The sequence below is a fragment of the Lampetra planeri genome, chromosome 38 (assembly GCF_965212315.1).
Source record: "Lampetra planeri chromosome 38, kcLamPlan1.2.h2, whole genome shotgun sequence".
Classification (NCBI taxonomy): Eukaryota; Metazoa; Chordata; class Hyperoartia; order Petromyzontiformes; family Petromyzontidae; genus Lampetra; species Lampetra planeri.
In genome coordinates, this window is record NC_136144.1 from 11,280,307 (window position 1) to 11,302,485 (window position 22,179).

Below are 22,179 nucleotides of genomic sequence, written 5' to 3' on the forward strand. Positions count from 1 at the left end.
GATCTTGCACTACTGGAATTCTCTGGGGGCTCCCACCTGGAGGCAGTGGGGGTTCGTGGATCGCAGAGATGTTGCATAACTCCCCCTTCCCGCGGGCGTTGATGGGGGTGTGCCATACCCTTTTTCGCCAGGAGAAGGCAGTACAGCAAGCGTGCACTCGTATCGCCTGGCCTTTCTGTGTGGTACCGCGAGAGTGCTCCGGTTTCCTCGGACGTGAATAGTCGACACAACTCATTCATTGGCTGAAAACATCTGAAGATGTTGAGAACTGCAGAGCTTGGGCCGTGGATGGCACCGCCTTTTGTTGCGCTATGAACCTCGTGATCTGGGTTTCATTTCCGCTCACGGTCAACAGCAGTGACAATTATCCGGATCGTTGCTGGGCTTCCCCTAGGTCGATTCAGACTCGGATGAGTACCTGGTGCAGTGTGTGAGCATCGCCACTGGGGAGACAAAGGCGGGCGTGGTGCTGGCCACCCACCCTCTCATGCGCCGTACCGGCCTTCATAGGTGTTCTCTAACAGCACTCGCCCCAGCAGTCTGTTGAAGGCGATACGGGGGATCTTTGTCTGTGTGTGTGTCTCTGCGTCCATGCGTGTTGTTCACGTGTCTCTGTGTACGCTGTGCTCAGGCGATGCCGGCTGAGCCTCAAAGTGCCGACGCATCAGTGACACAGGATGGTGACGATGCCTTTTGTGAGTACTTGCTCTTTACACCTATTTGTATTATTTACCTTAAAACGTGGTTAACTGGACCCTCCTAGACAATAAGATTCGTGAGACTTGGTAAAGCTTGCGGCACCACGGTGCCTGGTATGGAGGAGGTTGTGGTTTCCTTCCCGACCCTGACGCCTGCTGTATGTTTGGAGTTTGCTTGTTCTGCCCGTGGTGGCCGCGTGGATTTTTCTCTGGGTCCTCCCAGTTTCCCCTCTATATTTTGAATCGACGTGCATTTAGAGTATTTGTATGTATGTTGAACTTCTCTCGCACCAAAATGGGACCTTTTTGGCAGTATCAAAGCATGAAAATATAAGAATAGGTTTTACCCTTTCTGGCAATAAAACGGGACATGTTAAGATGTTCAAGCACCAAATAGAAACCTTTTACAAGGAATCTTGTCTGCATTAACCACACGTACTTGTGGTGAAGATGCAAACAAAAACATGCTCTGATAATGTTTGCATTGTCCTTGAAACTGATTGGTCTTTAGGGCCTAGTCTCACCAATGTCTGGCACTGGAGACGAGGCCTCTGGTGTAGACCAAGCCGTTTGAAGGACAATGCATACATTACTATCAGAACATGTTTGCATCTTCACCACAAGTACCCTGTGTGGTTAATGCAGACAAGATTCCTTGCAAAAGGTTTCTATTTGGTGTTTGAACATCTTAACACGTCCAGTTTTATTGCCAGAAAGGGTAAAACCTATTGTTATTTTTTTCATTTTTTTGCACTATCGTACGTAGCCAACCGTGCTCATCGGAGCTGTGGGGGTAGGACAACAAACTAAACACACAAAAATCAGTTCTAAAGAAATACATTTTCAAGCTAGGTGATTTAAAAGTGTTTAGCAGCAGCGGCTTTCTAATATCAGGCGCAAGAGCGCTCCAGACGGCGGCAGAAGCGCTCCTGAATACGCGCGATGCGGCGACCGTCTTTGTTGGATGGCTATGAGCCGCCTTGTTGAGCTGTCGTTGGCAGTCAGCAGGCAGCTTCTGAAGTGGAGCTCCGCAACAGCTCAGTCGGGGGCCTTACCCGGCAAAATAAGAATAGTTGAGTAGTTTAGTGAGAGCAGGGAAATCATGCACGCGGAATGCAATGAGACCTGGAAACCCGAACTCGCGAGCGCAGCGCTCACGCGTCCCCCACCGCCCTCTCCTCCCTCCTCTGCCCACAGCGATGCCCGACGCATCGTCCTTCCTTTACGACAAGACGTCGGGCTACTACTACGACCCGCAGTCCGGCCTCTACTACGACCCAAAGTCACAGGTGAGCACCACGACGGCATTCACATTTACCCCCCCCCCTACTTAACACCGAAACAAGGAGGAGGATTTCTACACAATTCTGGCTGTCGCCTGATGATGATGATGCTAAGCCACTTCCGTTGAGCTGTCGTTTGTGATACCCGGTGGGGCTCGTTCCGTCATGGCGTCACAAGTGGCACCGGGGTGTCACTGGGGATGTACGTTCGTGGAACTTGTTTCGCACCGTGCGTAGCCAGCCGTGCTCACCGGATGTGCAGTACGCTAGCCCGATACACGACCACTCCCCAATATACACACAAAGACAAAGATCACCGGTATAGCCTGTAACAGACTGTTGGGGCAAGTGCCTTTGAAGGCCGGCACGGCACATGACGGGGTGAGTGGGCAACATTGTGCCCGGCCGCCTTTGTATCCCCGATCCTGATGTTTACACGCTGCAGCAGGTGCTGATTTAAGGCTCAGCCACCCACCTCGCAGAAGGCCGTAGGCGGGATCATGATACTTTCCACTGTTATTGTCCGTGAGTGGAAAGCGAACTCGGGTCGCCTGGTTCTCATTAAGGCCATGGCAGCACTTGCCCCTGCAGTCTGTCAAAAGGATTTTGTGATCTTGAACGAAGCTTAAAACTTTTTTATTTTTCCAGGTAAGGCCCACTTTTCAGAAGCGAACCTGTCCATCACCAATGAGAGCTCAACGAGCAGTGGCTGATCATCATCGCGTGGACATTTATAGCAGCCGAACAATCGCCTTGCCGTGCATCGCGACCCTCGCGGGAGGCGTGCGGCCTGGGTCACTCGTCTTGATTTCCATGTTGGGCAGTGTTTGTGAAGATCCATTGTCAGCCGTTGGTGTTGTCCCCCAGTGACCATGCTGATACAATTATGCGATTACATTTTTAATTTGGTGTCTTATTAACAGGCGTGCTGCGTGTGTCGGCTGTTTAATAATAAATCGACACAGAATATTTGTGATCACGTGGCGAAACTCTGGTGCGGGTCTCCGTTACGGATTCTGGATTACGGTTGCGAGCGACGCTTGGCCACAAATGATAGCTCACCGAAGTAGCTTATCATCACGCGGAAGTTTATGGCAGCCAAACACTCTGAACGCGTGATGTTGATTCTCAATGTGAAGGGAAAAACCGGAGGATCCGGAGAAAAATCCACGCAACCACTGCGAGGACATACAAACTCCAAATATACAACAGGCGTCAGGGTCGGGGCCGAACCCACGACCTCCTTGTACACCAGGCGAGGTGGTTAACATCCCGCCATCGCGGACGATTGAAGAACCAAACGCATGGGATGAAACTGCGCACTTTCTCTTTAAACGCTTACCCCCTCCACCCTTTCTCTCCCTTCATCTCCTCCGCAGTACTTCTACAATGCCGAGAAGCAGCAGTACATGTACTGGGACCCCGAGACCAAGCAGTACCTCCCGGCACCGACCGCGGACGACAGCAATCCCCCCGGGGGGTCGCAGGAGGGCGACGGTGGTGCCGGCGGTGCCGGCGGTGGCGAGGAGTCAACGGCGGTGAGTCGGGCGTCCGATGAGAGCAAGATGATGCCACCGCCGCCACCGCCCGCACCGACGCCGCCCACGGGCAGAGACGCCGGCGCAGAGAGGGAGAGGAAGATGATGAAGCCTAAGACGAGGCTTGCTCAGCAGGTGAGCGGGAAGGTGAGAGAGAGGGGGATGGTGAGGGTGATATCGAGGGCATGGGGTACGGGGTTCTCATGACAAAGAGTCTTGAAACTTGGTCAAGCTGTCCTGGGTAAATAAATAACAGCAAAGAGATATATACACCATTTGACTTGTTTTGATTTGCCATTTTCTCTTCAATAACTATTCTATCCTGCGGGTTCCCTTGCCCGTTCGCCCATCCACCGCCTCACCGACTTGCTTCCCCACCTGCCTGACCACTCGCTCGCTCACCCACCCACCTACTCACCCACCCGCCCACTCACTTGCCCACTCACTCACCCACTCGCTCACTTGCCTGCTTCTCCACCCACTCGCTGACTCACCCGGTCGCTCACCCACCCACCCACTCGCCCGCTTCCTCGCCTGCCCGCTGCCCCGCTCTTTCACCTGTCCGCTCGCTCACCCACCCGCTCACCCACTCCTCCACCCGCCCACTCCCCCCCTGTCCGCTCGCCCACCCACCCGCTACCCACCCACCTTTCCCGCCGACTCAGATCGCCAAGGACATGGAGCGCTGGGCGAAGACGCTCAACCGCAACAAGCAGCAGCCGCCCAGGGACCTGCCGCTGCCGTGCCACCCTCCCCCTCCCGCCGGTCCCGGCCATTCCTCGCCCCCGAGCCAACCACTGGGAGGACGCGGCGGCGGTGGCGGCGGTGACGGCGCCCGCAAGAGGGAGGCGGCCGCTGCAGACGCCGGCTTCTCGCTGCTCGAGAAACTGGTGAGCAGACGCGGCGCGGCGCCATCGGCCCGGTGCCAGTCAGCAGTTGCACACGCGCGCTGTGCTATGGACCCGGCAGAGATGTTAACTGCCTCGCCTGTCTGTCCCCGCGTCTGTCCGTGTGTCCACGTGGTCTGTCTGCGCGTCCATCCGGGTGTCCGCACATCTTTCCCTTTGCTCGTCTGTCCGCGTGTGTCCGTCTGTCTGTCTGCGTGTCCGTCCGCGTGTCCGTCCGCGTGTCCGCATGTCGTCCGTCCGCACGTCGTCCGTCCGCACGTCGTCCCGTCCACGGGCACAGAACATGCAGAAGCCCAGGACGCCGCTGGGGCAGGAGCGTGCGGAGCGCTCGCTGGAGCTGAAGAGGAGCGACTCCCGGAGGCTGGAGAAGGTGGTAACCCACACCTTGGGGAGTGGGGGGCGACCGGACAGATAGCAGAGCACCACACAGAGCACCACACAGAGCACCACGCACAGCACCACGCACAGCACCACGCACAGCACCACGCACAGCACCACGCACAGCACCACGCACAGCACCACGCACAGCACCACGCACAGCACCACACACAGCACCACACCCTCCTGTATACCTGGCGAGGTAGTTAACATCTCGCTACCGGGGCGTTCCGTTATTATTCCTACTTGCCAACCTTCCCCTCTTCCCTTTCACCTGCGACCCCCGCCCTCCGTCTCCGACGATGCACAGCGCAAGGCCAGTCCCCCGGCTCCCCCCGTGGGTCTCGTGTCGTACGGCGGGGACAGCGACAGCGAGGAGGAGCCCACGCCGGCCGCCGCCGCCGCCGTCGTGGACGTGCAGGCGCCGCGCCGCGACGAGAAGCTCACCGATTGGCAGAAGCTGGCGTGCCTGCTGTGCCGGCGCCAGTTCCCCACCAAGGAGGCGCTCATCCGCCACCAGCAGCTGTCCGACCTGCACAAGGTGGGCGCACGCACGCGTCACTGCGTGTGTCTCACCGTGCCTCCGTCTGTGTGTGTGCGGATGTGCGTGCGTGTGTCTGTGAAGCGGTGGCCTAGCACTACGAACCTGGCGACCCGAGTTCGATTCCCGCTCACGGCCAACACTGGTGACGAATATCTGAACCGCTCCTGGGCCTCCCCTAGGTCGACTCAGCCTCACAAATGAGTACCTGGAGCGGTGTGTAAACATCAGCACCGGGGAGACAAAGGCGGCCACACCGCCCCCTCGGGTGCCATTCGGGCTTTAATAGCTGCTGGGCTCACAGCGCTCGCTCCGGAAATCTCTTTGAGGGCTGCACACTGGGGCCTTGTCATTGCGTGCACTGGTCTGTGTTGCTCTGGTCGTCCCCTCGAGGCCGCTGTTTAGTTTGTTGCCCCCCCCGCACCTCCGATGAGCACGGTTGGCTACTTACTGTGCTCAAAGAAGGTCAACATACGATGCAAAGACAAAGATCCCCCGTATAGCCTTAACAGACTGTTGGGGCAAGTCCTGTTAGCGAGCAGCACCTATGGAGGCCGGCACGGCACACGAGGGGAGGGTTGCCAGTACCACGCCCGGCCCTAGGCGGCATGCACACGACCCGTGTCTAGCGACGGAACCCACGCGGTGGCGTGGACGCGCTCCATCGTGACCGCGGTCGCTGACCTCCCCTCCCCACTCCCCCCGTGTCGTTTCAGCAAAACTTGGAGATCCACAGGAGAGCCAAGCTGTCCACCAAGGAGCTGGAGGAGCTGGAGAGGAGGGAGAGGGAGGCAAGTGTCCCCTGCCACCACGTGACTGCGGGGACGCACGCGTGCCGCCTTGTCTCACACGCGCGTTAAGATGACGTGGCGCCTTACAGTGATGCGCACACGCGTGTTAAGATGATGTGCGCGTGTTACGGTGATGTGCACGTGTTACGGTGATGTACGCGTGTCACGGTAACGGTGTGAGTGTGGGTGCAAGTGGCGAGCGTGGTGAGTGTGGCGATGGTGGTGAGTGTGGCAATGGTGGTGAGTGTGGCGATGATGGTGGTGAATGTGGCTGCTGGTGAGCGTGGCGATGGTGGTGAGTGTGGCAATGATGGTGGTGAGTGTGGCGATGGCAGTGTGAGGGTGGTGATGCTGGTGAGTGTGGCGATGCTGGTGAGCGTGGTGATGCTGGTGTGAGCGTGGCAATGGTGGTGAGCGTGGTGATGCTGGTGAGTGTGGCGATGGTGGTGAGTGTGGCGATGCTGGTGTGAGCGTGGTGATGGTGGTGTGAGTGCGGCGAGCGTATCGACGGCGGTGAGTGGCAAGAGCGGTGAGGTCTCCGGGGTTGCCGCGCTCACCCCATCCGCGTGCCGTTGCAGATCACCGTGGAGATGCTGAAGCAGCGGGGAGGGACCATGTCGAGGGAGATGGAGGACAAGGAGGCAAGTGTCCAACGTCGTCACCGTCGTCCTCCGCACGACCCCCCGCACGCAGTCGCCTCTCGCACAGCGCCGTTCACCCCGGGCTGCTGCCCGACCTCCTCTCTTCCGTAGAGGCCGAGCGTCGTTTCCCGGCCTGCGTGAACGGCGCCACTCGCTCACTGCGATGTTTACACGCTGCGCCAACCGCACCTCCGATTAGGCACGTTTGGCTCGTGTGCGATGCGAAAGAAGTTCAACATGCGAGCGGACAAGCCAGGTGGCCGCGTCAGGAGTAGCGGTGTGGCGTATTGCCGCGATGTCTCTCTCCGTATTTGTGCATCGGGCCATTGCGACGTTCCACGTTGTACCACGATGTCCGTTCTTGATGACCACAGTCGCACCATTTGTGCATCATCAGATATCCGCATCTGCTGCCATGGTTTGTGCGGTGGGTACGGCTTAGGGTGGACCATGAGCAGCTTCGTGGAAGATAAAACCCAGGGACCTTCTGCTTTGGGTCTTTCTCAAGGTGTTTGTGAGTTCTATTGAACTCCATTCCGTTCTGCCCACGACGGCATATCAGTGACATTGATTCCCATTTTCTTATCTGAATGCTGAAACTGAAACTAATATTCGGATCGTCCCTATCTCAGTCTGATGCTTCAGATTAATATGGCAACGTTTAGAACACCGCACCAGGTACCCATTTGAATCGACCGAGGGCCGGCCCAGTTCCGGTTCAATATCATCGCCACTGGGGTTGGTGGCCGTGAGCGGCAATCGAACTCGGGTCACTGGGTTCGTAGCGCGGCGTGCTAACATCTACCACTACCGCTCCCCGCACCCATGAAGACAAAGATCTCCCGTGTAGCCTTAACAGACTTGGGGCAAGTGCTGTTAGCGGGTAGCGCCTGCGGAGGCCGACACGGCGCACGAGGACACGGTCACTCACTCGCGGGGGGCACGACGACGGCAAACACAAACGCCACACGGGAAGGTGCCTGGATCCAGATCCCGTCAGGCGTTGACACCGTCCCACCATGGCCACCCCCCCCCCCCGTGTCGTCCGTGCGCACGTAAGTGAGCGTCCCCTCGCTGTGCGTGTTTGTGTGCGTGCGTGTCTGTGCGTGCGTGAGCGTGCGTGGGTGGGTGGGTGTGTGTGTGCGTGCATGTGTGCTTGCGTGCGTGCGTGGGTGTGTGCGTGTACGTGCGTGTACGTGCGTGTCCGTGCGTGTGTTGGTGTGTGTGTGCGTCCGTGCGTGTGTGGGTGTGTGTGCGTCCGTGCGTGTGTGTGTGTGTGTGTGCGCGTGCGTGTGTGTGTGTGATTCGCCCGCAGTCCAAGTATAGGGACCGTGCGGCCGAGCGGAGGGTGAAATTCAAGGCCCCCACACCCCCGGAGCCCAAGAGGAAATACTTCCAGGCACCGACCATGTGAGCCCCTCCTGCCTCGTGTGTTTATTCTACAGCAAAAGCTTTCTTATCCGGCATTCGTGTGCAATGGAGGGCGCCGTTTAATCAAATATGCCGGTTATCTGAGAGTTATAAAACTATTTATGAACTACAAAAGATTTCATTATTTTGCCAATTAAGGTGCAGTGAGCTATACAGCGACCTGCCTATCACAAGTTAGAGCTCAGCCAAGTGGATCTTCACATGGACATTCATAGCAGCCACATACTATAAATGCGTGATGTTGATTCTAAATCGGGAGGGGAAAATAACCGGAGGACCTGGAGAAAAAGCCTCGCCACCACCACGGGGAGACAGAGGGAACGACACGCAAACTCCACATACACAGCAGCAGCAGGTGCCAGGGTCGGGATCGATCCCACGACTTGTAGACCAGGCGAGGGAGTTAACATCTCCTAGCCACCGTGGTGCCCCATGCAAGCGGACACCGGCATGTCGACGCAAGTGTTCGATGGGCCTCGGTGTGAATGATGAAGCAGCCACTGCCGTCACATTCCAGTCGCTTGGTGAACCCACCCAAGAATGGAAAACCCCGAGACGGACTTTGTGACCTCTTCAAATGATTGTTTATGTTCGCATTTATGATGACGCTCGTTTACGCCACGAGAGCCTCCACGAGTCTCAACTCTTTCCCAGGCGGGAGGAGGGAGTTAACATCTCGCTATCTCCGGCGAGCATCTCCGTCAATTTATTTTCTCTTCTCGGGCAGAGACTACGAGCAGCCGACGAAGCACGGTATCGGAAGCAGCAACATCGGCTCCAAGATGCTGCAGGCCATGGGCTGGCGGGAGGGCATGGGTCTGGGCCAGAAGAGACAGGGCCGCACGACCCCCGTGGAGGTGAGGCCCTCCCCCCCCCCCCCCCCCCCCCCCCCCGGTGCGTGGTGCCTCCGTATCGTTACATCGGACGCACGACGCTGATGGTGGCAAGCTCGGAAGGGGGGAAGGTGTGGGGCTAGAAATGGAATTGGGGCAGGCAGAGGTCTACTGACGGTGGGTAGGTGGTGGGCTAGTGGGTGGTGGGCTAGTGGGTGGTGGGTTAGTGGGTGGTAGGCTAGTGGGTGGTGGGTTAGTGGGCTTAGTGGGTGGTGGGGTGGTGGACTAGTGGGTGGTGGGCTAGTGGGTGGTGGGTGGTCGGCTAGTGGGTGGTGAGTGGTGGGCTAGTGGGTGGTGGGCTAGCGGGTCAGGGCTAGTGCGTGGTGGGTGGTGGGCTAGTGGGTGGTGGGTCAGGGCTTGTGAGTGGTGGCCGTGAGAGTGCACGTTCACGCGCACCCTGCCGGCACGGCGTTGTGCTGAAACGCGAGCGAGCGTTCCATTGGGGGCAAGCGTCGCTTCACGGGAATCCTGTTCCCCCCTCCCCCCCACCATTTGTTTTGTACGCGCCTGTTGTCGATTGCCGCTCGTCTCGTGTTTATGAGGTTTTGTTTGGCCGAAGTCTCGGCTTGAAAAATGAGACGGCGAGTCCTGTCGGCCGACTATCGTTACCACGGGTCGCGTGTCCCGCCCCTCGCTGTGGCCGGTGTCACCAAAGTGCATCCGACTGTCACTCTTTTTTACAGAGTATTTGGCCGCTATAAATTTCCCGCACCTCTGATTAGCACGGGTTGGCTACGTATGGTGCGAAAGAAGTTCTACATATATATTTGGAGTCTTCGTCTCTCCCTGTGATCGCGTGGATTTTTTTCCGGGTCCTCCGTTTTTTTTCCTGTCCACATTTCGAATCAACATCGCGCATTTAGAGCATTTGGCTGCTATAAATGTCCACGTGATGATGATGAGCCACTACGTTGAGCTCCAGTGGCTTCCTAATATCGAAAGAAAGAGCTTTCCAGATGGCTGCCGATGCGCATCTGAAAGCGCCGCGCAATTCGGTGACAACCGTCTTCGTCCGGTGAACAAAACGTGGCCAATTAGTTACCACTCGAGCACTAACCGGTTGTGTGTTGGAGGTTAAAACCCACGACGTTAACACACGTGAGCTAACGTGGACTGGCGGTTACGTCGACTGGCATTCATCGGGCGATTTGCCAGAATTTCCTGGGGTGTGTCTTCACCCGACGGGGGGGTGGCGAGCGCGCGCGCGCTGCCCCGCCAACGCGGCACCTCGGTCCGACTCCCAGCCACGGCTAAACATCGGTGGCTGGTGATATCCGACACAGTTCTCGTGCGCGTGGGGAGCGGTGGCGTTACGAACCCGGCGACCCGCGTTCAATTCACGCTCACGGCCACCACCTACCCCGGTTTCGTTTGTCTGATCCGGTCCTGGGCCTCCACTAGGTCGACTCGGCCTCAAATTAGTATTTGATGCGGTGTGTAAACATCACCACTGGGGAGATAAAGGCGGCTGGGCGTGGCGTTGGCCACCCACCCCCTCGTCCGCCACGCCGGCCTTCACAGGTGTTACTCCCCAACAGCTCCAACAGTCTGAGGGGGCCCACACGGGGGATCTTTTGTCTTTATATTCTTTGGTTCTTTCGGTAAAGTCATGTAGATAGAAAAATTATAATACAAATAAAGTGAATTAAAAAAAACCACGACGTTTCGATCGCAACACAAGCGGTCGTCATCAGAAAAAGGGGGGTCAGCCTCTAAAGGCAAACTGTTGATAGAGGTTGTAAATGGGCGTAGCCCAAGTGTCAGCAGCATGGGCGGGCAGCTGATGTTAATGTGAGTGATGGTTGTAGTGGGCAACGACGGCGCTGGTGGTGGGTTTCCACCAATTAAAGGGTTGCCAGGTCTAAAATGGAAACATTACAGCCAGTTATGACTTGAAATAGTTGATAACGTCCTTCCAGTGATTTCTGAGTTTGTACCCATCTTCACGGTTGAAATTGTGTCTACGTCTGCATATATGGATGGCTTCATGAGCTTATCTTTGTTGATAGCCAGTAGGCTTGCAACGTACCATCGTCTTAGAGAAATCAATTTCGTGTGAGCCAACCCGCATTCAAATAATGATCTGCCATGGCAGAAGTATTGGTCTTACCGTGTTTCAAATCTGCCTTATGCTCACGAACACGGTCCGAGACATGTCGCTTAGTTTCCCCAATGATAGAGCTTAGTTTGTAGACGCCGGGATATTGCATGTCAGGAATTTTGTCCTTCACAGATGGGATCAGATCACGAATTTTATCTACTGTGTTAAATCGGACCTGGATCTTGTGTTTGTTCAAGATTTTGGCAATATTTTTGGTTATCCTTGCTATGTAAGGTAAGGTGATGGTTTTGATTGGATCCTCAGATGGCTCCTTCCTCACGGTTGGGGTGATGGCTTTGCAGATCCGTAGTCAGAATATCCATTCGCCTTGAGAGCTTGGTGTACGTATTTGAGTTCACTGGTTAGGTGTTCATGGTCGGAGATGCATTGAGCTCTATGGTGTAGCGTTTTGATGAGGGCATTCTTCTGGGATGGATGGTGGTGGGAGTCAGGTTTTAGGTAGGTGTCAGTATGGGTGGCTTTCCCGTAGACAGAGTGGCTCATTGAGCCATCTGGTCTCTTTTTGATGAAGACATCCAAGAGTGGTAGCATGCCATCCTTTTTCTGCCTCCATGGTGAATTTGATGGCTGGGTGTATGGAATTGATGTGGTTGAGGAATTGTTTTTTATTATTATTTTCTTTTTATTATTTATATTTTTATTCACTTTAATTTTATTATATTTTTTCTATCCATGACTTTCCTGAAAGAACCAAAGAATATGAATTCCTGCAGTCACGAAAGTTTAAAGTCAAGATCTTTGTCTTTGTTGCGTGCTTCAAGCGGCGTCTTGACGGAGCGGTCGGTCGGAATCGGAGCTGACGCCCCCCCCCACCCCCTTCCTCCCCCGCTTGTCCGGTCAGGTGACCCAGCGGCCCCAGGGCTCGGGTCTGGGCGTCCGCGGCAGCAACTACGGCATGTCGTCCGAGTCGTACAAGGCCCACGTGCTCAAGACCACGGCCGCCCGCTTCAAGGAACTTGACTAGCGAGCCCCCCTCCCCCGCCGGCACCGTCGCTGGCGCAGAGACTTGGCGTGACCCGCCGTGACTTGGCGTGACCTTGCGGTCCGCGTGTGACCCCGCGACCCCACGTCCCCGCGCTTTGGAAGATGGCGAAGGGTCGGCCCCCCACATCCACCAGGGCTACCTGCTGGCTGTCCAGGAGGCCAGCCGAAGTCCCCCTGTCCCATCGTGAAGTTTACGCCGCTCGCTCGTCGTCGCGATGGTCCGATGGTGGCCGCGTTTGCCGTCCAGCTGCTGGAATCAAGAGCTCTGCAGCTGGGGCGGCCGCGTGCGTGTGTGGGCGGGGTTGTAGTGTACACGTGCTTGTGAGAGCGGGGCTGTTGTGTACACGCGCGAGTGTGTGTGTGCGTGATAACGCGTGCGCAGTTGTGTACACGCGCGTGTGCGTACGTGTGCGTGCGTGTGAGAGCGGGGCAGTTGTGTACACGCGCGTGTGTGTGTTGCGTGCGTGTGAGAGCGGGGCTGTTGTGTACACGCGCGTGTGTGTGTTGCGTGCGTGTGAGAGCGGGGCTGTTGTGTACACGCGCGTGTGTGTGCGTGCAGGTATTCCGCAGACCTTGATCGTATAATTAACCTTCGTAAAAGCCTGACACCATCGCTTCGGCACGGGTTGGCGATTAATTCGTCGGCGCGGTGCGGGAATTCGGGGGTCGTACCCGAGTACATTCTTTTTTAAAAAGCGAACCTGGTTGTCGAACGCAGTTTTATTATCGGTTCATGAAAAATAATTACAGATGCATTTGAAACAGTCCGATCTGGGTGCGATTTTGACAGACGTCCAACCAATTTTGCCGCGTGCAGCGAAACCGCTGGGACGGCGGTGCCATCGGTCCGAGTTGACAGCGGCGGAGGGGATAGAAGGATAGAAATGCCCCCCCGAAGACAACGGCGTCGTGACGCATGATGTGAAGGGATTTCGTGCACAAACACAAATCGGTGTTTAAATAGAATGAGTCCTCTTGAGCACTTAGTCGGCCCGGGCAGAGATCATGTTCAGACTGATCGCAGCTCAACTACAATATGAAGTTACGGTAACGTTAAACAGAGATGTGGGTGGGGGGGCGTATTAGTAATGAGCTGAGCGTTGGTCATGTGGGATAGACCCCCCCCCGCCCACTTGCTCCTGCCGGGCTGTCAAGTGCAGATGGGCACCGATGCCTCATTGCTCATTCGAGCAGCAGCAGCAGCAAATCACTTCGACTTTTTAGTTCGCCTGAAAGATTTCATTTGGCAGGCAAAGCCCACTGCGACTTGGCCATCACAAATGACAGCTCAACCAGGAATGTGGCTTTTCATCGCGTGGACATTTATAGCAGCCCAACCATCGCCTTGCCGTGCATCGCGACCCTCGCGGGAGGCGTGCGGCCTGGGTCACTCGTCTTGATTTCCATGTTGGGCAGTGTTTGTGAAGATCCATTGTCAGCCGTTGGTGTTTTCCCCCAGTGACCATGCTGATACAATTATGCGATTACATTTTTAATTTCGTGTCTTATTAACAGGCGCGCTGCGTGTGTCGGCTGTTTAAAAAAAATCGACACGGATTATTTGTGATCACGTGGCTCTCGCGACGAAACTCTGGTGCGGGTCTCCGTTACGGATTCTGGAGTACGGTTGCGAGCGATGAAGCCTTCGGCAACGTAACGATGTGGATCCTCGTTCGACAAACCCGGCGCGGATTGAGGGACGGATTCTGGATTGCGGTAGCGAGCGATGCCCTCCCCAATGTGACGTGGATGATTGTTTTTGACGCAACCCGATATCAATAAATTTTACACGAAACAACATCCTGGCGGCAGAGTGGGAGCGCGGTGGTGGCACCACCACTGTGCCGAAGCAAGAAGGGCCTGGGTTCGGTTCCCGACCCGGGCGCCGTCCTCTTTGGAGTTGTGTTTGTTCTCTCTCCTCTTCTGTGTGGGGTTCTGCCGGCTTCTCCAGATGTTTCTCCCGTAGCCCAAGGAAAACACCCCCCACACAATCTCACTGATGTTGGCCATAAACATCCCCGATGCTGAAAAATTACCTGCAGATGTCTTAATTGGGAGCAAAGACAAAGACGCATCGCCCCCGTGCGCCTCTTTTTGTAGACTTGGTGCAAGTGCTGTTCGCGAGCACCTATGAAGGCCGGCATGGCACACGAGGGGGTGGGTGGCCAGCACCATGCCCGGCCCCCACCGCCTTTGTCTCCCCTGTGGCGATGTTTACACACTGCACCAGATAACCATTTGAGGCTGAGTCGACCGAGGGGAGGCCCAGAATCGGTTCGGTTATTCGTCACCGACGTTGGCCGTGAGCGGGAATCGAACTCGGGCCGCCGGGTTCGTATCGCAGCGCGTGGACCTGCGATGCTGACGGTCCCCTGTACCTCGTGAGCACGCACAGCAGCAGCAGCATCGCATCCTCCTGGTGCTGTGAACAGCTGGCAGGATCCTCCTGAGGAAGAGTTGAGACTCGGCGAGGCTCTCGTGGGGTAAACGAGCGTCATCATAAATGCGAACATAAACAATCATTTGAGGAGGTCACAAAGTCCGTCTCGGGGTTTTCCATTCTCGGGTGGATTCACCGAGCGACTGGAATGTGACGTCAGGGGCTGCTTCATTCTCACCGAGGCCCATCAAACACTTGCGTGGACATGCCAGTGTCCGCTTGCATGGGGCGCCACGGTGGCTAGGAGATGTTAACTCCCTCGCCTGGTCTCCAGGAGGTCGTGGGATCGATCCCGACCCTGACGCCTGCTGCTGCTGTGTATTTGGAGGTTGCGGTGTCTCTCCGCGTGACCGAGTGGATGTTCCTCAGGGTTCTCTGGGTTTTCCCTCCACATTTAGAATGAACGTTGCGCTTAGAGAATGCGGCTGCTCGACATTGCCACGTGATGATCCACTTCGTCTGACGATGATTCGCGATGGCCAGGTCGCTTCTGACAAAGAGCCGTATGGCCCAGTGGGCCTTACCTGGGTAAAATAGCGTGGATATCCACTCGCACAATCACGTCCACGTCCCCCCATGCCCCAAAGAGACCTCGCGCAGTGGCTTGGTGTCGTCTGCACTGCAGCGGGCGGGCGTTGGCAGCCCATGCGACTGTCCGGGAGAGAGCCGGCCTGGTGGATCCCAGCACGAGCATCGTCGCGGCCCCATGCCGCGTCACCTTCAACGACCACCAGAGTTTTAACCCCCCGACGAAGCTTGGAGAGCTGAATGGTATTCAAAAGCTCTGGCTTGTCGATGGCATCATAGGCCTTGACCAGGCCAGTAAAGCAGAGACGTAGGGGATCCTGCTGGAATTGCCTCCACCACCACCACCACCGCTGCTGCAGCAGACGGACAGAGGCCGCGCCGTACGTGCAGCACCGCCCTGGCCGAATGGCTGCGGACATCTTCGATCGGTTTTAACCGCACTGGCCAAAAAGTGGTTCAGTTCAGATATCGGCTCAGCGGTTTTCCACAGCGCACCGCGCCAACCACTCGCGCCAGCGCCCTTCAACCCGCCCCGGGCAAAGCGGACGGACGTGGGAGGGAGGGTCACGGCGCCAGGGAGGTCAACCCCCGTATCACTGCACGATTTAGCGCCGGCACGCAGGGCCGGATTCAGGTTCTTTGTCGGCCCCAGGCACTTCTGTGTGGTTCGGGCCTTCAGTGATAACTTCCCAGCAGTAGCTGCTGCTGCTGCTGCCCCGTGTCACCGCGACTGCCGTCGCTGTCACTCCGCGTGTTTCTCACGCGGGACCTCGTCCAGCCGCCGGGCAGATGTCGCTACTGCGGATACGTCTCGTCATTTAGTCTGTGCCCTCGGGAGCGCGCTGTGTGCGCTCCCTAGGGTACTCATCCACACACTCACCCACACAGTCACTCACTCACCCACTCAGCCACGCGCCCGAAACGTCGCGATTTATTTTATTTTATACGCACGTGACTTTACCGAAAGAAGCAAAGTGTAAAGAGTCTCCACTTGTTCACCATCATTGTCAACACGTGCCTCGATCTTCCAGATGGCATCCAGAGCCCGGAGGCACATCTCTCGTGATATGTTTGCACAGTCCCAGAAGCGTGAATACTTGTTTGAAGCACCCTGAAGATATAAACGCCACCAATGTATTTCGGGAAGGCATTTTATTGATGGGTTATGACGCGAAATGCGAGTTGGACACAACGCGACCTGAGCGAAGGGAATGACGTCAGAGTGCGAGCAGGAACACGCGACTGCCACCCACAGGGTCGCGATCGCCACGCACGCAGAGGCATCGGGGATACTGCTGCATGCTTCTAGTGCAGAGGCATCGGGGATACTGCTGCATGCTTCTAGTGCAGAGGCATCGGGGATACTGCTGCATGCTTCTAGTGCAGAGGCATCGGGGATACTGCTGCATGCTTCTAGTGCAGAGGCATCGGGGATACTGCTGCATGCTTCTCGTGCAGAGGCATCGGGGATACTGCTGCATGCTTCTAGTGCAGAGGCATTGGGGATACTGCTGCATGCTTCTCGTGCAGAGGCATCGGGGATACTGCTGCATGCTTCTAGTGCAGAGGCATTGGGGATACTGCTGCATGCTTCTCGTGCAGAGGCATTGGGGATACTGCTGCATGCTTCTAGTGCAGAGGCATTGGGGATACTGCTGCATGCTTCTCGTGCAGAGGCATCGGGGATACTGCTGCATGCTTCTAGTGCAGAGGCATTGGGGATACTGCTGCATGCTTCTAGTGCAGAGGCATTGGGGATACTGCTGCATGCTTCTAGTGCAGAGGCATCGGGGATACTGCTGCATGCTTCTCGTGCAGAGGCATCGGGGATACTGCTGCATGCTTCTAGTGCAGAGGCATCGGGGATACTGCTGCATGCTTCTAGTGCAGAGGCATCGGGGATACTGCTGCATGCTTCTAGTGCAGAGGCATTGGGGATACTGCTGCATGCTTCTAGTGCAGAGGCATCGGGGATACTGCTGCATGCTTCTAGTGCAGAGGCATTGGGGATACTGCTGCATGCTTCTCGTGCAGAGGCATCGGGGATACTGCTGCATGCTTCTAGTGCAGAGGCATTGGGGTTACTGCTGCATGCTTCTAGTGCAGAGGCATTGGGGATACTGCTGCATGCTTCTAGTGCAGAGGCATTGGGGATACTGCTGCATGCTTCTCGTGCAGAGGCATCGGGGATACTGCTGCATGCTTCTAGTGCAGAGGCATCGGGGATACTGCTGCATGCTTCTAGTGCAGAGGCATTGGGGATACTGCTGCATGCTTCTAGTGCAGAGGCATCGGGGATACTGCTGCATGCTTCTCGTGCAGAGGCATCGGGGATACTGCTGCATGCTTCTAGTGCAGAGGCATTGGGGATACTGCTGCATGCTTCTAGTGCAGAGGCATTGGGGATACTGCTGCATGCTTCTAGTGCCACTGGCTCTTCCCCTGTCACTGCAAGCCTTGCACCCCCCCCCCCCCCCCCTTTGGGTTCTCAATCGCAGAAACGACAAACATGTATACTGTTTATAAACACATGGGGTTTGATGAAACAAAGTTGTAACTTAACTTAGTGCTGGATTATTCTAGTAGCTACTACTACATGTGTAGTAGCTACTACTACAGGTGTAGCTACTACACATGTAGTAGCGACTAGGATAATCCAGCACTAAGTTAAGTTACAACTTTGTTTCATCAAACCCCATGTGTTTATAAACAGTATACATGTTTTTCGTTTCTGCGATTGAGTACCCCGCCCACCACTAATCTTCAGCCTTATCAACTCGCCATTAGTACTCGCCCTGACCAGCCCCTAGGACTAACCCTAAACCTTAACCAATCAACTCCTAGTTACCCGCCTTCCCCTATACCATCACCAACTCACCTACCACGAGAACCACCCTAAACCCTGCCCAACCGTCACTGACCCTGACCCTGACCCTACAGTCAAGCCTGACCCACCAGCAGTGACCATTGCTAGAACCGCCTGGCACGAGAGCTCACAATGATCCCGTCGGTGTGTTCGCTGCACCAAAGACAAAGGTCCCCCGTGCAGCATTAACGGACTGTAGGGGCAAGTGCTGGTAACGAGTAGCACCTCTGAAGGCCGGCACGGCACGGCACACGAGCGGGTGGGTAGCCAACACCATGCCCAGCCGCCTTTGTCTCACCGCGCCAGGTACTCATTTGAGGCTGAGTCGACCTAGTGGAGGCCCAAGACCGGTTCAGATATTCGTCGTCACTGGTGTTGGCCGTGAGCTGGAATCGAACTCGGGTCGCTGGGTTCGTGGCTCAGTGTGTTGACCACTTGCGCCACCGCTCCCCACGTTCTCTGCACCCCCCACCCCCCCCCACACAAAGCGCCCGTGCCTGGTGTTGAACGTTCCCAATCTTCATCATCAGCATCGTGGTGGTATTTGTGGTGGTGGTGGGTGGTGGTGGTGGTGGTGGTTGTGGTGGTGGTCCATCGTTGCTTGGTCTTGAGGTCACCCATTCCTCCTTCAACTCCTGCTCAACATCATCACGTGGTGGTGGTTGGTGGTGGTGTCTTGGCATTGTGGTCTCCTCCTCCTCCTCCACCTTCACCATCTTCACGCCGCCAGACACCGTCTCCCTCTCAATGTCTCCCCCTCCAACTCCTCCATCTCCACCATCGTCACACCGCCAGACACCGTCTCCCTCTCGATGTCTCCTCCATCTCCTCCTCAATCTCCACCATCGTCACGCCGCCAGACACCGTCTCCCTCTCAATGTCTCCCCCTCCAACTCCTCCATCTCCACCATCGTCACACCGCCAGACACCGTCTCCCTCTCGATGTCTCCTCCATCTCCTCCTCAATCTCCACCATCGTCACGCCGCCAGACACCGCTCGCTGCGAGTCTCCTGGTGGGAGCTACTCGTCAGCTTGGACATCAGCTCAGCCTGGCAGCACGGGTCGGCTTCCGACTCGAGCTGCTGCTGCTCCTGCTGCTGATGATGCTGCTGCTGATGATGATCATTATCGTGGTATTGATGATGATGATGATGCTGCTGCAGCTCTTGCTCCTCCATGTCCTCCTCTTCCACGTCCTCTGCTGCTGCTGAACTCATCTTGTCTGCAAAGACCAGCACCAGCGCCAGTGCAGAGAGCACGGCGCCAATGAAATACATCTTCACGATGCGACCTCCAGACACCCTTCCGATTTCGGGGTTCGCGATGAGTGTCTGTGGGGGAGGGGGTCACAGAGGGGTGGATGGAGAGGGGGTTAGAGGGAATGATCGCAGTGGTTTCATTATTTGTAAATGTTTACGTGTGTACAGACAATCCTCGACTTATGAACACCCACACTTACGAACACCCACACTTACGAATAACCGACTTATGAACGCCCGCACTTACGAACCAGCTTCCATGCAATATGTTTTATATTAGTTGTGTTTTATATTAGTTGTGTTTTATATTAGTTGTGTTTTATATTAGTTGTGTTTTATATTAGTTGTGTTTTATATTAGTTGTGTTTTATATTAGTTGTGTTTTATATTAGTTGTGTTTTATTTTAGTAAACGTCGACTTAAAACGCGAACCTCGCACTTGCAAACTGAACCGCGAACTATTCACGCAGGGAGTGAGTGTTTGTGTGTGTGCGTGTGTGAGAGACGGTGTGTGTGTGAGACTGTGTGCGTGTGTGTGAGAGACGGTGTGTGTGTGCGTGTGTGAGAGACTGTGTGCGTGTGTGTGAAAGTGTGTGTGTAAGTGAGTATGTAGGGAGCGGTAGTGTCGTGGTTAGCGCGCTGCACTATGAACCCGGCGACCCGGATTCAGCCAACACCAGGGACGATTATCTGAACCGGTCCCGGGCCTCCCCTAGGTCGACTGAGCCTCAAACGAGTACCTGGTGCGGTGTGTAAACATCGCCACTGGGGAGACAAAGGCGGTCGGTTGTGGTGCTGGCCACCCACCCCTTCTCGTGCCGTTCTGGCCTTCATAGGTGCTCGCTAACAGCACTTGCCCCTACAGTCTGTTAAGGCTACAAGGGGATGTTTGTGTGTCTGTGTGTGTGTATGTGTGTCTGTGTCTATGTGTGTCTGTGTGTGTGTCTGTCTATGTGTGTGTGTGTATCTGTGTGTGTGTCTGTGCGTGTCTGTGTGTGTGTCTGTGTCTATGCGTGTGTGTGTCTGTGTGTGTCTGTGTCTATGTGTGTGTGTATGTGTGTCTGTGTCTATGTGTGTCTGTGTGTGTGTCTGTCTATGTGTGTGTGTGTCTATCTGTGTGTGTGTCTGTGTGTCTGTGTCTATGTGTGTCTGTGTGTGTCTGTGTCTATGTGTCTGTGTGTGTGTCTGTGTGTGTGTCTGTGTGTGTTTAATTGTGGTGACTCATTGCACCCCTTCCGACAAGCCAGCATCAGGACTCAATGAAAGTGAAAATGAAACAGATTTTGTATCTCTTCATGTCCATTTATTTTGTTTAATTTACGGTCATGTTTATTTTCACAGTGCTACAAAGTGAAATGCATCACATTTCTTCTCATCTACGAGTTGAACAAGTGGTCCCTTGTTGATGAAACGTAATATATTTGAGAGAAAAAAGAAGAATAGGTTTTACTCTTTCTGGCAATAAACCAGGAGGTGTCAAGATGTTCAAACACAAAACAGATTCGACCTTTTGCGAGTCGCTGTGTCATCCGCGCACAGTACCCGCGGTGAACATGCAAACAAATCGAAAGCCCTGACAATCACACCTGGCGTTGACTTTGAAACTGACTTGTCTACACCAGAGACGAGAGCCTTGTGGAGACTCGGCCTCTGGTGCAGACCGATCCGTCTCAAAGACGAGGCCCACGTGTAGTAGTCGTCATCATCATCATCAGCGCGTGTTTGCATCTTCAGTACGAACACTGTCTGTGGCTAACGCAGACTCTCTGTTAAAGCCTTTACGGGGGCTCTGTGTCGTTGTTTTCGTTGTGGGTGAGTGAGATAGTGAGGGAGTGCGAGTGAGAGAGTGCGAGTGTGTGCTTGAGTGTGTGTTTGTGAGTTAGTGTGTGCGATTCTGCGTGAGTGAGAGTGGGAGTGAGAGTGAGTGAGTAAGAGTGTGTGTGTAAATGAGTGTGAGTGAGTGTGTGTAAGTGAGTGTGTGTGAGTGAGTGTGAGTGAATGTGAGTGTGTAAGTGTGTGAGTGAGTGTGTGAGTGAGAGTGTGTGAGTGTGTAAGTGAGTAAGCGTGTAAGTTAGTGAGTGTGTGAGTGAGTGTGTGAGTGAGTGTGTGAGTGTGAAAGTGAGTGTGTGTAAGTGAGTGTGAGTGAGCGTAAGTGAGTGTGAGTGAGTGTGAGTGAGTGTAAGAGTGTGAGTGAGTGAGTGTAAGTGAGTGTCAATGTGAGTGTGTGTTAGTTCACCTGCGGTGGCTGCTCCATGCTTGCTGGAGACGGTGAAGACTCAGGCGGAGTCGTGGCGACTCTGTCACTCTTGTAGAGGCACGACTCCGCCTCCTGCTGCTCCCTCTCACCCCCAACACCACCACCACCAACCACCACCACCATCACCACTACCCCACACCACCACCCCCACCACCATCAACCACCACCCCGTGCCACCACTACCCCACCACCCCCACCACTACCCCGCACCCCCACAACCACCCACACACCACCACCACCACTACCCCACACCACCACCACTCCACACCTCCACCCTCACACCACCACCACCACCCCCAAACCACCACCCCGCATCACCACTACCCAACACCACCACCACCCCCACCACCACCCCCACACCACCACCCACACACCACCATCCCCACACCACCACCCACACACCACCACCCCCACACCACCACCCCCACACCACCACCCCCACACCACCGCCCCCAAACCACCACCCTCACACCTCCACCCCCACACCACCACCCACACACCACCACCCCCACACCACCACCCCCACACCACCACCCTCACACCTCCACCCCCACACCACCACCCACACACCACCGCCCCCAAACCACCACCCCCACACCACCGCCCCCACACCACCGCCC

The 22,179-nt window shown here is 55.6% G+C and overlaps 2 protein-coding genes across 6 annotated transcripts in view; one reads left to right on the forward strand and one right to left on the reverse strand.

Moving 5' to 3' along the window:
• LOC144731323 (RNA-binding protein 10-like) overlaps positions 1 to 14,008 on the forward strand; it is a 42,499-nt gene extending 28,491 nt beyond the window's left edge. For 3 of the 5 annotated variants that reach the window (XM_078612387.1, XM_078612390.1, XM_078612391.1), the window contains 11 exons: positions 632 to 695; positions 1,896 to 1,987; positions 3,361 to 3,666; positions 4,185 to 4,409; positions 4,708 to 4,797; positions 5,116 to 5,346; positions 6,063 to 6,137; positions 6,716 to 6,778; positions 8,094 to 8,188; positions 8,937 to 9,066; positions 12,066 to 14,008. In XM_078612387.1, the coding sequence (XP_078468513.1) occupies positions 632 to 695; positions 1,896 to 1,987; positions 3,361 to 3,666; positions 4,185 to 4,409; positions 4,708 to 4,797; positions 5,116 to 5,346; positions 6,063 to 6,137; positions 6,716 to 6,778; positions 8,094 to 8,188; positions 8,937 to 9,066; positions 12,066 to 12,188 (1,494 nt within the window). In that variant the 3' untranslated portion in view covers positions 12,189 to 14,008. The remainder of the gene's footprint in view (positions 1 to 631; positions 696 to 1,895; positions 1,988 to 3,360; positions 3,667 to 4,184; positions 4,410 to 4,707; positions 4,798 to 5,115; positions 5,347 to 6,062; positions 6,138 to 6,715; positions 6,779 to 8,093; positions 8,189 to 8,936; positions 9,067 to 12,065) is intronic. The other 2 variants (XM_078612388.1, XM_078612389.1) reach the window with 2 other exon arrangements.
• Positions 14,009 to 17,428: 3,420 nt separating this feature from the next.
• LOC144731174 (uncharacterized) lies at positions 17,429 to 21,621 on the reverse strand. Its single transcript, XM_078612140.1, has 2 exons — positions 21,539 to 21,621; positions 17,429 to 19,374 (listed from the first exon to the last, which is right to left on the reverse strand). Exons 1-2 carry the CDS (start codon positions 21,554 to 21,556, stop codon positions 19,021 to 19,023), a joined length of 372 nt encoding a protein of 123 aa, XP_078468266.1. The 5' UTR covers positions 21,557 to 21,621; the 3' UTR covers positions 17,429 to 19,020.
• Positions 21,622 to 22,179: the final 558 nt, after the last annotated feature.